Source organism: Pelophylax lessonae, assembly GCF_965119305.1.
Source record: "Pelophylax lessonae genome assembly, chromosome: 8".
Taxonomy (NCBI): Eukaryota; Metazoa; Chordata; class Amphibia; order Anura; family Ranidae; genus Pelophylax; species Pelophylax lessonae.
In genome coordinates this window covers 296,016,049-296,032,572 of record NC_138775.1, presented here as the reverse complement: position 1 = coordinate 296,032,572, position 16,524 = coordinate 296,016,049, and the positions used below count along the sequence as shown (strand labels likewise).

The 16,524-nt window shown below is 48.8% G+C and overlaps 1 protein-coding gene across 1 annotated transcript in view; it reads right to left on the bottom strand.

Moving 5' to 3' along the window:
- The window catches only part of BTBD19 (BTB domain containing 19), a 100,154-nt gene that overhangs the window by 50,229 nt on the left and 33,401 nt on the right, over positions 1 to 16,524 (bottom strand). Inside the window, exons 2-3 of the mRNA XM_082266409.1 lie at positions 12,506 to 12,734; positions 8,165 to 8,218 (exon numbers count right to left, since the gene is read on the bottom strand). Of these exons, the coding sequence (XP_082122535.1) occupies positions 8,165 to 8,218; positions 12,506 to 12,734 (283 nt within the window). The remainder of the gene's footprint in view (positions 1 to 8,164; positions 8,219 to 12,505; positions 12,735 to 16,524) is intronic.

Here is a 16,524-nt window from a genome sequence, read left to right as displayed (position 1 = left end):
AAAGAGACATCCCAATCCAGCAATGAGACGTCCCAATCCAGCAATGAGACATCTCAATTCGACAATGAGACATCCCAATCCAACAAAGAGACATCCCAATCAAGCAAGGAGACATCCCAATCCAGCAATGAGACATCCCAATCCAGCAAAGAGACATCCCAATCCAACAATGAGACATCTCAATTCAGCAATGAGACATCCCAATCCAACAAAGAGTCATCCCAATCCAGCAAAGAGACATCCCAATCCAGCAATGAGACATCCCAATCCAGCAATGAGACATCTCAATTCAGCAATGAGACATCCCAATCCAACAAAGAGACACCCCAATCAAGCAAGGAGACATCCCAATCCAGCAATGAGACATCCCAATCCAGCAAAGAGGACTCCCCATATAATCAGAAAAGCGATGGCCCAATCCAGCAAAGAGGACTCCCCATATAATCAGCAAAGTGATGGCCCAATCCAGCAATGAGACATCCCAATCCAACAAAGAGACATCCCAATCCAATAAAGAGACATCCCAATCCAGCAAAGAGACATCCCAATCCAGCAATGAGACGTCCCAATCCAGCAATGAGACATCTCAATTCGACAATGAGACATCCCAATCCAACAAAGAGACATCCCAATCAAGCAAGGAGACATCCCAATCCAGCAATGAGACATCCCAATCCAGCAAAGAGGACTCCCCATATAATCAGAAAAGCGATGGCCCAATCCAGCAAAGAGGACTCCCCATATAATCAGCAAAGTGATGGCCCAATCCAGCAATGAGACATCCCAATCCAACAAAGAGACATCCCAATCCAATAAAGAGACATCCCAATCCAGCAAAGAGACATCCCAATCCAGCAATGAGACGTCCCAATCCAGCAATGAGACATCTCAATTCGACAATGAGACATCCCAATCCAACAAAGAGACATCCCAATCAAGCAAGGAGACATCCCAATCCAGCAATGAGACATCCCAATCCAGCAAAGAGGACTCCCCATATAACCAGAAAAGCGATGGCCCAATCCAGCAAAGAGACATCCCAATCCAAAAAAGAGAAGGCCCCATATATTGTGAAAAGAGGCATCCCAATCCAGCTAAGAGACATCCCAATCCAGCAATGAGACATCCCAATCAAGCAAGGAGACATCCCAATCCAGCAAAGAGACATCCCAATGCAGCAATGAGACATCCCAATCCAGCAAAGAGGACTCCCCATATAATCAGAAAAGCGATGGCCCAATCCAGCAAAGAGACATCCCAATCCAGAAAAGAGAAGGCCCCATATATTGTGCAAAGAGACATGCCAATCCAGCAAAGAGACATCCCAATCCAGAAAAGAAACATCCCAATCCAGCAATGAGACATCCCAATCCAGCAAAGAGACATCCCAATCCAGCAATGAGACATCCCAATCAAGCAATGAGACATCCCAATCCAGCAATGAGACATCCCAATCCAGCAATGAGACATCCCAATCAAGCAATGAGACATCCCAATCCAGCAAAGAGACATCCCAATCCAGCATGTGTATGGCCTGTCCCCCCCCCCCCCCCCCCTGATGGCAGCCCGGGTCCTGCTGCCTGGTCCGGTTTATTCTCCATGTGGTACACTCTAGACCTGTGTTCCCGCTGGTTTCCGTATTGTCCACAGTCCTGCTGCCTGGTCCTGCCCGCTGTCCATGCTGTACACTCCAGAACTCGTATTCCTGCCGGCTTTCGCATCATCTGCACTTCTGCTACCTGGTCCAGTTCGCTGCCCCTCCGGTACACTCCACACCCATATTTCTGATGGATTTGGTGTTGAAAACTGTCCTGCCGGCTGGACCTGCCTGCTGTCCATGTGGTACAATCCAGACCTGTATTAATGGCGGCTGGCCCGCTCTCTTGCTGCCTGGCCTGGCCTGCTGCCCATCCAGTACACTGCAGGCCGGTGCTCTTACTGGCTTTAGCACAGCCTGCAGTCCTTCTTTCTTGGTCTGGCCCGCTGTCCATCCTGTATGATCCATACTGGTTCCTGCTGTTTTTGGTGTCCTCCGCTGTCCTGCTGTCTGCTCTGGTCTGCTGTCTTTCCAGTACAGCCGCAGTTCAATCAACTGTAGGAGACGGTCCTGGAGCTTGCTGGAATTTTTTGGGTGCCCTGAAGCCTTCTTCGCAAATGCAGTGGAAATGTTTTATTTATGGAATTAGGTTCATTTTCATGGCAAAGTGGGACTTGGCAATCATTTGCAATTCATCTGATCGCTCTTCATTACATTCTGGAGTAAATGCAAATTGGCATCATAAAAACTAAGGCAGCAGACTTGGTGAAAATTAATATTTGAGTCATTCTTAAACTTTTGGCCATGGCTGCACACTGTAGACCTCTGCTCTTGCTGGCTTCAGTGTAGTCCTCAGCAGGGGCGTAGCTACAGGGGTTGCAATTGCAACCGGGCCCCATGCTCCAGGGGGCCTGTGCGGCTCCCCTGTACACCTGGATAAGAGGGGTGGCGGGGGCAGAATGTAGAGAAATCACTGTCCTCCTTTTTCCTCCTGTAGCTGCAGGAGGAAAATGGAGGAGATTGGTTCCTCTGTATGCTGCCCCCGCCACTCCTCCTATCCAGTTCACTCGTGTTCTGCTGTCTCTGGGCTCCTGTGTGCTCCCCTGGTCCCCCCCCCCCCCCCCACTGTGCTCCCTCCCCTCTCCTGCCGGCTGCTGCAGGGGATGTGTCACAATAGAGAACCAGGAAGGGGTCGGTAAATATGTAATTTACCAGCTCCTTCCTTTTCTGAATGGACAGAGTCATAGTCAGTCACATTGAAAAAAAAAATAAAATAAAGTGATAAAAATTAATACAATTAAAATACCAAAAAATAAAAACTACTGACACCAGTGGGTGAACTTCCAGGATCACAAAGGTCACACTGGTGACCGGGCCCTGGCATTCCACCACCATGGGGAGGCCCCAAGATGGCAGGAAGGGGGCCCACTGCAGAACTTGTGAAAGGGTCCCGCTGCGGGACTGTAATAAAGGGCCCCGCAACGAGAGTAAAGGGCCCCAAGATCAGTGGGAAGAGCCCCAGGCTTAAAGGGAAGGGCCCCGGCCAGGGGCTCGGGGGGCCCCTCATGGTTTCTTGCACCGGGGGCCCTGAAGGTTCTAGTTACCCCTCTGGTCCTCAGTCCTGCTGTTTGATCTGGCCCGCATTCTGGCTGGTACTCTCCAGACCCGTGTTCCGCAGTCCTGCTGTCTGGTCTGGTTTGCTGTCCATCCAATGCCCTACAGAACCCTGTTTCTGCTGTCACCCATTGTCCAGCTGCTTGGTCTGTCTGCTGTCCATCCCTAAGGCCGGCCATAGGCGATTCGAATCTCGGCTGGTCCACCATGAACCGGCCGAGGTTCGAACCATCAGTGAGAAGGCTGAATGTACCATGTTGATCAACTTGGGTACAACCAGCCTGCCGGCTGCTATAGCTACTAGCGATGATCACTGTCTTCTCCCGCTGGGAGACGGTTGCCCCCACCCCAACGCTGAACTGACCACAGTGTGCTCTCATGCCTAGTGTGGTCAGTTTTTATTAGGAAAGCAGAGGAACAGGCAGGAACACCGGGGATTTCACACAAAGTGAACAGGAGACTTCTTCCTACCAGTACATGGTACAGCAGCCACATATCAGGGATATAAAATGTTGGTCTGACATAATCTTTCAATAAAATACGCCGACCCCTGATTGGAGAGGGCGGGGCCTTAAAAAAAGCTCCGCCCTCATGAAGTGAACCCCAGACACAGCGGAAGGGCCCCCGCCCCACAGGAGTCTCCCCATTCAGGAGTTCCCCCCTCACCCAGAGAAGAATGTTCTGGATTGTACACGGAGGGGGTGTCGGGGGCCCCCCTAAATACGCCGACCCCTGATTGGAGAGGGCGGGACCTTAAAAAAACCTCCGCCCTCATGAAGTGAACCCCAGACACAGCGGAAGGGCCCCCGCCCCACAGGAGTCTCCCCATTCAGGAGTTCCCCTCTCACCCAGAGAAGAATGTTCTGGATTGTAATCGGAGGGGGTGACGGGGGTCCCCCCTAAATACGCCGACCCCTGATTGGAGAGGACAGAACCTTGAAATAAGCTCCGCCCTCATGAAGTGAACCCCAGACACAGCGGAAGGGCCTGGCCCTACAGGAGTCTCCCCATTCAGGAGTTCACCCAGAGAAGAATGTTCTGGATTGTACACGGGACAGAGGGGGTGTCGGGGGTCCCCCCTAATATTGAGGCCTTGTTGTTGCACATGTGATATTAAATGTAAAGCTCCTCATAAAGGAGTCCTCCGGGTGACGGTCACATGACACAGGGATGTGACGGTGACGGATGGGGAGGTTGTGTAAGCACATGATGGAAAAGTCACGGGAAGTGGCTCTGAGGAATGTAGCACATCGGGTGTCATAGAGGGCAGGCCCGGACCGGCATTATAGCACCGCCGGCATATGCCAGAGGATGGCAGTCTAACCAGACCTGTGACAGATTTTCGGAGCGCTGGACGGAGACAAGGAGGCCGAGAACATTGTACATGTGGAGTCTGTCTTATGAGCTCTATGCAACGTATTGCAGCCTATTCACATGGGTTGGGGAAGACTGCAGCCTCTTGTCACATGACTCTACTATGTAGTGTGAACTGTAAGGGAGCTAACACACAGTACTGATGCATGGCCTTCAGATTCCTGACAGGAACATGCGGATGGATTGTATAATAGATGGATGTATTCGGGCATATGCGTACATGCGCGTAAAAATTCTTCTAGCTTTTCTTGGGTTGTGTCATACGCACATATCTGCGTACATGCAGGAAATACTGCGCAGCAACACAGATTAGTTTTTTCAATTTCATATATGCAGCGCAAGTTTACGCACCTGTGTGTACAGGCCTATTAACCCCTTCAGTATCGGACACCTTGACCCCCCCCCCCCTTCCTGCCCAGAACAATTTTCAGCTTTAGCACTTTGAATGACAATTGTACCTTTTTCTTTGTTTCTATTATACAACTTTGCAAATAAGTAATTTTTGTTCTTCACTGATGTGCACTGATAGACACTGATAGGCTGTACTGATGATGGGCACTGATAGTCTGCATTGATAGACACTGATGAGGCTGCATTGATAGGCACTGATGAGGCTGCATTGATAGGCACTGGTGAGGCTGCAATGATAGGCACTGATAAGCTGCATTGATGGGCACTCATAGGCTGTACTGATGGGCACTAATGAGGCTGCACTGATGGGCAATAATGAGGCTACACAGATGGGCACTAATGAGGCTGCACAGATGGGCACTGATAGGCTGCATTGATGGACACTGATGAGGCTGCACTAATGGGCACTGGTAGGCTGCATTGATGGGCACTGGTAGGCTGCACTGATGGGCACTGATAAGCTGCATTGATGGGCACTGATAAGCTGCATTGGTGGGCACTGATGAGGCTGCACTGATGGGCACTAATGAGGCTGCACCGATGGGCACTGATAGGCTGCATTGATGGGCACTAATAAGGCTGCACTGATGGCCAGTGATGAAGCTGCACTGATGGGCACTGATTGGCATTTATGAGGCTGCACTGATGGGCGCTAATGAGGCTGCACTGCTGTGCACTAATAAGGTTGCACTGATGGGCACTGATGAGGCTGCATTGATAGGCACTAATGAGGCTGCAATGATGGGCACTGATAGGCTGCATTGATGGGCAGTGTTAGGCTGCATTGATGGACACTGATAAGGGTGCACTGATGGGCACTGATGAGGCTGCGCTGAAGAGCACTGATGAGGCTGCACTGATGGCTACTGATAGGCTGCATTGATGAGTACTGATAGACTGTACTGATGGGCACTGAGGCTGCATTGATGAGCACTGATGAGGCTGCACTGATGGGCACTGAGGCTGCATTGATGGGCACTGATAGGCTGCATTGATGGGCACTGATGAGGCTGCACTGATAGACACTGATAAGCTGCACTGATGGTGCTGTACTGATAAGGTGCAACTGATAGGCACTGATAGGCTGCGTTGATGGGCACTGATAGGCTGCATTGATGGGCACTGATGAGGCTGCACTGATGTGCACTGATGAGGCTTCACTGATGGGCACTGATAAGCTGCATTGATGGGCACTGATGAGGCTGCACTGATGGGCACTAATGAGGCTGCAGTGATGGGCACTAATAGGCTGCATCGATGGGCACTAATAAGGCTGCACTGATGGCCAGTGATGAAGCTGCGCTGATGGGCACTGATTGGCATTTATGAGGCTGCACTGATGGGCACTAATGAGTCTGCACTGCTGTGCACTATTAAGGTTGCACTGATGGGCACTGATGAGGCTGCATTTATAGGCACTGATGAGGCTGCATTAATAGGCACTGATGAGGCTGCAATGATGGGCACTGATAGGCTGCATTGATGGGCAGTGTTAGGCTGCATTGATGGACACTGATAAGGGTGCACTGATGGGCACTGATGAGGCTGCGCTGAAGAGCACTGATGAGGCTGCGCTGAAGAGCACTGATGAGGCTGCACTGATGGGCACTGGGGCTGCATTGATGGGCACTGATAGGCTGCATTGATGAGCACTGATAGGCTGCATTGATGAGCACTGATAGGCTGTACTGATGGGCAATGAGGCTGCATTGATGAGCACTGATGAGGCTGCACTGATAGGCACTGATAAGCTGCACTGATAAGGTGGAACTGATGGGCACTGATAGGCTGCATTGATGGGCACTGATATGCTGCACTGATGTACACTGATATGCTGATATGAAGCTGCACTGATTATCAGTGTAAATGTGCCCAGTAACTAGAAAGTTGCTTATTGGCTTTCCTTTCCTCAGACACTGACAGCACTGAGGAAAGGAAATGCAGATAACCGGCATTTGATTACATGTGATCAGCTGTGATTGGACACAACTGATCACATTGTAAAGAGCCTCATCATTGGCTCTTTACACTGTTTGATGAAGCGCCATGTCCGAGGGACCAGCTCACCACCAATCACCGCGTTGTTGCGCCACCAAGGGCGCGCATGAGCGGCCCGACCTGAAGAATGCCATATGACACCCAGTCAGAATGGGAAAGCCACCGCCCACTCGTCATTCTGCTATAGGCCGGGAGAGAAGGTATAAAAATGATGGGCTGCATTTAGATCAGTAAAAAAAAAAAAAATTTAATGCCTAAAAACATGATGTGCAAGAGGCCTTAGACAGACCGCAAGGGGCCCGCAGTGGGCGGAGCTGGGAAGACCTAGCATGTGGTCCCTCCCACTTGCTGGCAACTATTTGTTCGGGGCAATATAGGGAATGTCTGGCCCTGCAGCTTTGTTTCCGGTCCAGAGCTGAATGAACGAGCCCAGAGACGCAGAAATGCAGAAAATGCCAATTTCCACTGCTGGATACTCAGCAAGAGCTAAAGCCGGCCTTATGGTCATACATGACAGTAAACTGTTCAGTATCTGGGGGTGAACGGCTTTCTATCCGTGTGAGATTCTATATTCAAGCATTCGCTTGTGTCTAATAAACCTCATATTGCATGAGACAGTTGTTGCTGCTCTTACAATAAAGAATCCTTTCTGCAGCTGGAGATTAAACCTCTTTGAATCATCAGGGGAGCCCAGTATCTGGGGTGCTGCACCCCCCTCCCCCCATCACCCTGCAGAGTCTCTATGTCCTCTTATAGTATATGAGAGGTGCATTCTTCTTTGTTTTAAATGAACCCCCCTCCCCTCCCCCCACTGTGCTGAGAAGTTCCAGGGATCCTCCTAAGTGATGCTTGATGATAAGGGACCCTCTGCAGTACATCCTGAGTGCTGGACAGAATGAGTGCTGACAGGGAGGAATTCTGACACCCCTCCGCCAGCATGCTAGGAATTCCCTTTGTTAGACCAGATGCCTTATAAGTGATCCCTGACACAGCTGAACAAGCCAGCCTGGCGCTGACAGATGTAGAGCCCCCCTCCCCCACCCCTCATAGTATAATATACATTTGGGGTGCCTGTGTGCTATTCCTATATGTGGAGACCCTTTCCAATGCTCATGCAGGAGCAGAGCAGGGAAATTTACAGTTGCAATCTACAGTTCTGAGGACAGTTCAGGACTGGGACAAGTAGTGGTCAGGAGGGGCACTGTGGTAGGGGGGGCAGATTAGCTTTACCTTTCGCAGCTCATCAAGACCATACTCCACCGCCGATGTCAGGACTTCCAGGGCCTGCAGGAAAGCAGAAATGATCAATGTTTATAAACAATGTTACTTTGTATCTCTCTATCTCTTGTCTGATCAATGTTTATAAACAATGTTACTTTGTATCTCTCTATCTCTTGTCTGATCAATGTTTATAAACAATGTTACTTTGTATCTCTCTGCCCCCGTTCACATAGGGGCGATCCGACTTCGGGTGGCGACCTCCGAGGTCGCGGTGCGAGCAGCCGCCACGGACTTCATAACATTGAAGTCTATGGCGGTCGCCTCCGGGTCGCCCCAAAGAAGCTCCGGACCCTTTTTCTAAGTCGGAGCGACTTGTGTCGCTCCTATTAGAACGGGTCCGCAGCTTCCCTATGGAAGGCGACCTGCGGCGACCTGTGAGGCGACTAGGTCGCCTCACAGGTCGCCCTAGTGTGAACAGGGGCTTAATCTCTTGTCTGATCAATGTTTATAAACAATGTTACTTTGTATCTCTCTGTGCCGGTTCACACTAATACGACTTGTCAGGCGACTTGGTCAGCCTGGCAAGTCGTGCACCGTCTCGGTCCATTGAGTAGTACAGGACCGGTTCTAATAGGAGCGACACAAGTCGCTCCGACTTAGAAAAAGGGTCCTGTACTACTTCGGGGCGACCTGGAGGCGACTTGCATTGACATTAATTTTATGAAGTACGTGCAAGTCGCGCTAAAGTCGCGCTGCACGCGACTTCACAGGTCGCCCCCTAAGTCGGAGCGACGTAATGTGAACCGACACTCTATCTCCTGACTGATCAATGTTTATAAACAATATTACTTTGTATCTCTCTCTCCCGTTTGATCAATGTTTATAAACAATGTTACTTTGTATCTCTGGGCTCCAGATGACTACTTGATGACAAAACGCGTAGGACGGAACTCAGTGCGTCAACGTCGCTTCCGGTTAGGGGAGCTCGAGCCGTGGAACGCGGAAGTGTCCCGGCGTTTTTTTCCCCGCTGAAGCTCGTATTCAATACTGTGAGTTTACTGCTTTGTTTGTTACATTTGTGCTGTACGTATTACCCTATGGGAGATTCCCCTGTTTTTTATCTGAGCCCACCAGACCCCACAGACCTCAAGGGAGGAATATACAGTCGATCCCACCACCATATCAGGGCAGCCCAGGACTCATGATTATTTACAGCCATTACCCCTATCTCTAAGGGGGAACACAAAGGTGAGTGGGGTACCTGTTTGGGGGCCACGGGTATAGGCACTATCAGCACCCCCATTGCAACCGGTAATCATTTGCTGGCAACAACTGGCATTCACGATTGGGCTAGAGCACTGTCAGCACTTTTGTACCATCTTTCATTATTATTTTTTATATTCACATCTTTGAGTATCATTTGGCTATTTTGCACCTATAGAAACTCCATATAGAGGTCTTCACAGCATTTTGGAAATGATCACCTTTATATGTACCAATTGCACTATATAAGCACTTTTCCTCATCAATAAAGTTTGTAAAACACTGGTACAGCAATTTCTATTTTTATTTTGCACTTAAAACTCAGCACCTTACATTATTTGCACGTTTATTTTGCTCTAAATAGCACGGTGCACCTTATTCTCACCATACTTGTATCTCTACGTTGGTCGAGCGCGTGGTACTGGGGGGCGAGCACACGGTGCCGGAGGTGCTCTCCCACCCCCACTAGGCAACGGGAATGCTGATCCAATATAAAAAAAAACAATAGACAAAAAATTCCAGTCTGGAGGAGAGATGTGGGGTCTTATTGACCCCAGATCTCTCCATAAAGAGGACCATAACAGGTTTATTCCTATTACAAGGGATGTGTACATTTTAGATTAAATTAAAGTGATCAAAAAAAAAAAAAAGTAAAGGGAAAATGTAAAATAAATAAATAAATAAACAATAAAAAAAAATTGAAAGTGCCCCCGTCCCTGCGTGCTTGCCACAGAAGCGAATGCATACTTAAGTCACGCCGGCATTCAATACACATATGTGCGGTATTGCCGCGAACATTAGACTAAGAGCAATAATTCTAGCACTAGAACTCCTCTGTAACTTTATACTGGTAACCTGTAAAAAATTTTAATGCCTATGGAGATTTTTAAGTACCGTGTGACATAAAAAGTTTCAAAAACCACCATTTTATTTCCTAGGGTCTCTGCTAAAAAAAAAAAAAACAAACATATATATTATTTGGGGGTTCTGAGTAATTTTCTAGCAAAAAAATGATGATTTTTACATGTAGGAGCGGAGTGCCAGAATTGGGAGTGGTTAATTCAGGGTTATAAATAAATAAGAAATAGATTTTGTTTTGTTACATTGTACTGGATGTATTTCCTAATCTCTTCCTGTACTCAGATTGCGGCAATAGACGATTGGTCAGAGGGATGTTGCGGAATATTTGGCAATAGTGCGATTTGTGGGTCGCTATCTGTGCGGTTTCCTGATCTCCGTCCTTGTTTGTTATTTTGTGTCACAGTTGTTCTGTTCCGCACTTATCAGGCGTAAACATACGGAACGCGATTGTGTAAAGTCTATTTTCAGCGCCGTGGCGAGGCCGCGATCTCCTTCCTGTGAAGACCGCGCCGTGAGATGACACAATGTACTGACATCATCGACTTTTCACCCAAAACCAAACTCGATGTCCCAAATCTGCATCCAATAAATACAAATAATGATATCTTTTTCTCTCTGTGACAGCGAAAAGCCAATCAGAGACATGCAGAGACCCACCCGGGAGCGTCGCTGCCGCGCTGTGCGGAACACTGGAAGCCGTCTCCACTTCCCATAATATACATCAGTGGACTCCAAACTGCGGCCCTTTCCTTGCCTTTATCCGGCCCTTGGGGCACTTTTCCTTTCACTGATACTATTCCTCCCACTGATACCAATGATGGGGCACTATTCCTCCCACTGACACCAATGATGGGGCACTATTCCTCCCACTGACACCAATGATGGGGCACTATTCTTCCCACTGACATCAATGATGGGACACTATTCCCCCCACTGACTCCAATGATGGGACACTATTTCTCCCACTGACACCAATGATGGGGCACTATTCCTCCCACTGACATCAATGATGGGACACTATTCCCCCCACTGACACCAATGATGGGGCACTATTCTTACCACTGACATCAATGATGGGGCACTATTCCTCCCACTGACACCAATGGTGGGGCACTATTCCTCCCACTGACACCAATGATGGGACACTATTCCTTCCACTGACACCAATGATGGGACACTATTCCCCCCACTGACACCAATGATGGGGCACTATTCTTCCCACTGACATCAATGATGGGGCACTATTCCTCCCACTGACACCAATGATGGGACACTATTCCCCCCACTGACACCAATGATGGGGCACTATTCTTCCCACTGACATCAATGATGGGGCACTATTCCTCCCACTGACACCAATGATGGGGCACTATTCCCCCCACTGACACCAATGATGGGGCACTATTCTTCTCACTGACACCAATGATGGGGCACTTTTCCTCCCACTGACACCAATGATGGGCCACTTTTCCTCCCACTGACATCAATGATGGGCCACTTTTCCTCCCACTGACATCAATGATGGGGCACTATTCCTCCCACTGACATAAATGATGGGGCAATATTCCTTCCACTGACACAATGATGGGGCACTATTCCTCCCACTGACACCAATGATGGAACACTATTATTCCCACTGACACCAATGATGGGGCACTATTCCTTCCACTGACACCAATGATGGGACACTATTCCCCACTGACACCAATGATGGGACACTATTCCCCCCACTGACATCAATGATGGGATACTACTCCTCCCATCTACACCAATGATGGGATACTACTCCTCCCATCTACACCAATGATGGGGTACTATTCCCCCCACTGACCACTGTCGTTTATCAGATGTTACATATGGTCTGAAAGCTTGATATAGATATGAAATGTTTATTGAATAAAACACACACAACGCGTTTTAGGAGAAAGGTCTCTCCTTCTTCATGGCTTGAATGTTAGCTGTCCGCTTCCATTTCCATGTAGATATGGGGATACTTCAGCTTTTCACTGTAATGAATCCTATATCTATATTTACATTGTATGTACAAACCATAAGTCAAAGTCCTGAAGGCCCTTATGCAGAAACGCGTTGGATATAATTTATTTAATAAATATTTTAAATCAGCATCAGGCCATCTGACCATTTGTACCAGCTTCTCCTCTCACATGTGGAATGTGATCGGCACTGTATCATTTCAAACTATGCAGCGCAGAATCTTGTACTCACAATGTGGCAGGTGAGGGTCACGTTGTTGGTGTAGATGAATTCTATGACAGCCAGGAAAACCGCAGGGGTCGTGTCTGCCAGAACAAAGGGGACCTGCAACTCCTGCGGGGACTGCGTGGTCTGCAGCTGGTGGCTGAACATCCTCTGGAAGACCGGACATCGGCACGCCAGGATGCAGCGATGAGCATGGATAACCTGCCGCTCCTTCCCCACCACAAAAGAGACGTCACTGAAATATAAGAAATGCTCAGAGGTCAAATACATCTCCCACAGAACTACAGGGCTGCATATACATAGCATAGTGGAGCTCTAGTAAATTAGCTTGAGCTATTGAGCTCTGCAAGGAAAAGGCTTTTGACAATAATGCCTGAAAACATGCAAAAAGGCCACAAGAGCACCTCCTGCTGGCTAAAAATGGGATTACAAAACATTCATATGCCACCACTCATATGAAGCTGCAAGCATATTCTAAAATGATATTTTTAGGACCATGATAAACAAAGATAATATATACAAAACCACTTTATACTGCTGGTAGGCCTCTTGCACACTGCTGCCCTAAAACTCAGCATTTTTAGACATAGAGGTGTTTTCGTTTTGCTGATCTAAATACAGCCCGTTGTTTTCAATGTGCCTGTACACACAAATATATATATATATACAGAAATCGGAGTTACTGGTCAGTATTTTACATGCATGTGCGCATGTGCACATAAATATGAATGTAAAAAGCTTGAATTTGTTATTCTTGTACACTCATATGCGAAAATACACACAAATGTGTGCAAAGAGAAAATGTGTCCAGGAAAACTCTCATATTCAAACATCAGTGATGTATGCAGGTACCCTTATTATCCTCAGCGGCAGAGATGATTGGAGGAGAGCTATGCGTCTCTATAAATACTGCCATCAGTGGTGTCAGCTTTTATAAAGGCTATTCAAGTTCGGAAGGGGGGGGGGCTTCATTGTTCAGTAAATTCCACAACACAGAGAGAGAGAGAGAGAGAGAGAGAAGGAGGGGGGGAGAGGAGAGAGATTGGAGGGAGAATGAGAGAGGGGGAGAGAGAGGGAAAAAGAGAAAGGAAGGGGGGGAGCAGTGGGGGTTGAGAGAGGAAAGGGGGAGAGAAAGGAGAGGGGGGAAAGAGTGAGGGAGAGAAAAGGGGGAGAGAGGATAGAGAAAGAGAGTGGGGGAGAGAGAGGGGGGGGAGAGGAGAGGGCGAGAGGAAAGCAGAAGAGAGAGGAGAGAGGGGGAGAGGAGGGAGAGGGGGGAAGAGAGAGGGGGGGAAGAAATAGGGAGGGGGAGAGAGAGAGGGTGGGGGAGAGGAGAGAGGGGGGGAGGATAGTGAAAGGGGAGAAGAGAGAGAGAAGGGGGGGGGAGAGAGGAGAGGGCAAGAGAGAGAGAGAGAGGACGAGAGGAGAGGAAAGGAAGAGAGAGAGGAGAAAGGGGGAGAGGAGGGGGGTAGAGAGAAAGGGAATGAAAGATGGAGGGGGGAAGAGAGAGGGGAGAGAGAGAGGGTGAGGGAGAGGAGAGAGAAAGAGAGAGAGGGGGGAGGATAGTAAAAGGGGAGAAGAGAGAGAAGGGGGGAGAAAGAGAGGAGAGGAGGAGAAAGAGAGGGGAGAGGGGGGGAGAAAGAGAGAGGGGAGGGAGATGGAGAGAGGGGAGAGGGATAGAGAGAGGGGAGAGGAGAGAAAGGAGGGGAGGAGAGAGAGAGAAAGAGGGGAGAGAGAGGAGAAGAAGGGGGGAGGGAAAGAGGGGGAGATGAGAGAGAAAGGAAGGAAGGGGGGAGGAGTGGGGGAGTGAGAGCAGAAAGGGGGAGAGAAAGGAGAGTAGGGAAAGAGTGAGGGAGAGAAAAGGGGGAGAGAGGAAAGAGAAAGAGAGTGGGGGAGAGAGAGAGAGAGGGGGGAGAGAGAGAGAGAGAGAGGGGGGAGAGAGGAGAGGGTGAGAGGAAAGCGGAAGAGAGAAGAGAGAGGGGGAGAGGAGAGAGAGGGGGGAAGAGAGAGAGAGGGAAAGAAAGAGGGAGGGGGGAGAGAGAAGGGGAGAGAGAAAGGGTGGGGGAGAGGAGAGAGAAAGAGAGAGAAAGGGGGGAGGATAGTGAAAGGGGAGAAGAGAGAGGGGGGAGAGAGAGGAGAGGGGGAGAGGAAAGGAAGAGAGAGAGAGGAGAAAGGGGGGAGAGGAGGGGTAGAGAGAGAGGGAAAGAAAGATGGAGGGGGGAAGAGATAGGGGGAGAGAGAGAGGGTGGGGGAAAGGAGAGAGAAAGAGAGAGAGAGGGGGAGGATAGTGAAAGGGGAGAAGAGAGAGAAGCGGGAAGAGAGGACAGGGGGAGAGGAGAGAGAGGGGGGGAGAGGAGAGACAGGGGGGAGAGGAGAGACAGGGGGGAGAAAGAGAGGGGAGAGAGATGGTGAGAGGGGAGAGAGATAGAGAGAGGGGGGAGAAAGAGAGAGGGGAGAGGGATAGAGAGAGAGGGGGGAGAGAAAGAGAGGAGAGGGGGGAGAAAGAGAGAGGGGAGAGAGATAGAGAGAGGGGGGAGAAAGAGAGAGGGGAGGGAGATGGAGAGGGGGGGGGAGAAAGAGAGAGGGGAGGGAGATGGAGAGAGGGGAGAGGGATAGAGAGAAGGGAGGGAGATGGAGAAAGGGGAGGGAGATAGAGAGAGAGGGGGAAGAAAGAGATAAAATGGAGAGAGAGATAGGGATGGGAGAGATATCTGCAGTGTAGAATGTCAGGAGGAAACAATGTAACAATCTTATATATTTTTTTAGAGCCCATTCACCTTAGCGCGACTTGTCAGACGACTTGTCAGCCTGACAAGTCGCGGTCCATTGAGTAGTACAGGACCCATTCTAATAAGAGCGACACAAGTCGCTCCGACTTAGAAAAAGGGTCCTGTACTACTTTGGGACGACCTCGGAGCGATTTGCATAGATGCATAGACTTCCATTATGTGAAGTCTCTGCAAGTCGCGCCGAAGTCGCGGTCGCCTCAATGTGAATGGGCTCTTACAGTCATGCTGCTACTGCTTAAAAACCATCAGGGCAAAATCAGGGTCTTCTATTTACCCCTCAACAAATATATCAATAAATGACGGAATGAAGCTGCCCCCCCCCCCCCCGGTTATAATAAGTAATTTGTTTCCACTTGTCAAAGTTGGTTGATATTGGGAGGGGGATGGGGGATTATTCCATCTTGGCAGTTGCAGATATAATTATTTAAAGATGACACTAAACAGAAATTACTGTGAAACCAGCTGCAATTTGGTTCTGGTTTGGGCTGTAAAACAAGGTTTATGGAATGGGATAAAGGTGGTGTCACGCCGTCACCTCTGGACACAGTTCACACCTCCCCCACCATTCCCACCTGAGCCACCAGTCTTGGAAGATAGAATGTTTTTTTGACTTCACAGCTTATGAGATTCGGAGCCTCTCTATGATGTAAGGTGTATGGTGGCCTTTCCTTTCTCAACACTTTTACCATGAAGGGAACCGTTTGACTTCATTTTATATGTTTTAAGGAACCCCCACTAAAATATTTTAAAATACTACAGCTCATGGTACCGTGGTGTGATCAGAAAGTTGTAGAGAATTTTAAATACAAGACTGGAGTTTACATAATAATAACGCAATTAAATGAACAATAATGATTGCCAAAATAAACACAGTGAAAATTGTAGTGACCCCTTATACCTTACAATGGTGGTCAATGTGGAAGTGACCTCTAATAATGGTGGTCAGTGTAGAAGTGACCTCTTATAACTTACAATGGTGGTCAGTGTAGAAGTGACCCCTTACAATGGTGCTAAGTGTAGAAGTGACCCCTTATAACTTACAATGGTGGTCAGTGTAGAAGTGACCCCTTACAATGGTGCTAAGTGTAGAAGTGACCTCTTATAAGGGTGGTCAGTGTAGAAGTGACCCCTTACAACGGTGGTCAGCGTAGAAGTGACCTCTTACAATGGTGGTCAGAGTAGAGGTGACCTTTTACAATAGTGGTCAGTGTAGAAGTGACCCCTTACAACGGTGGTACG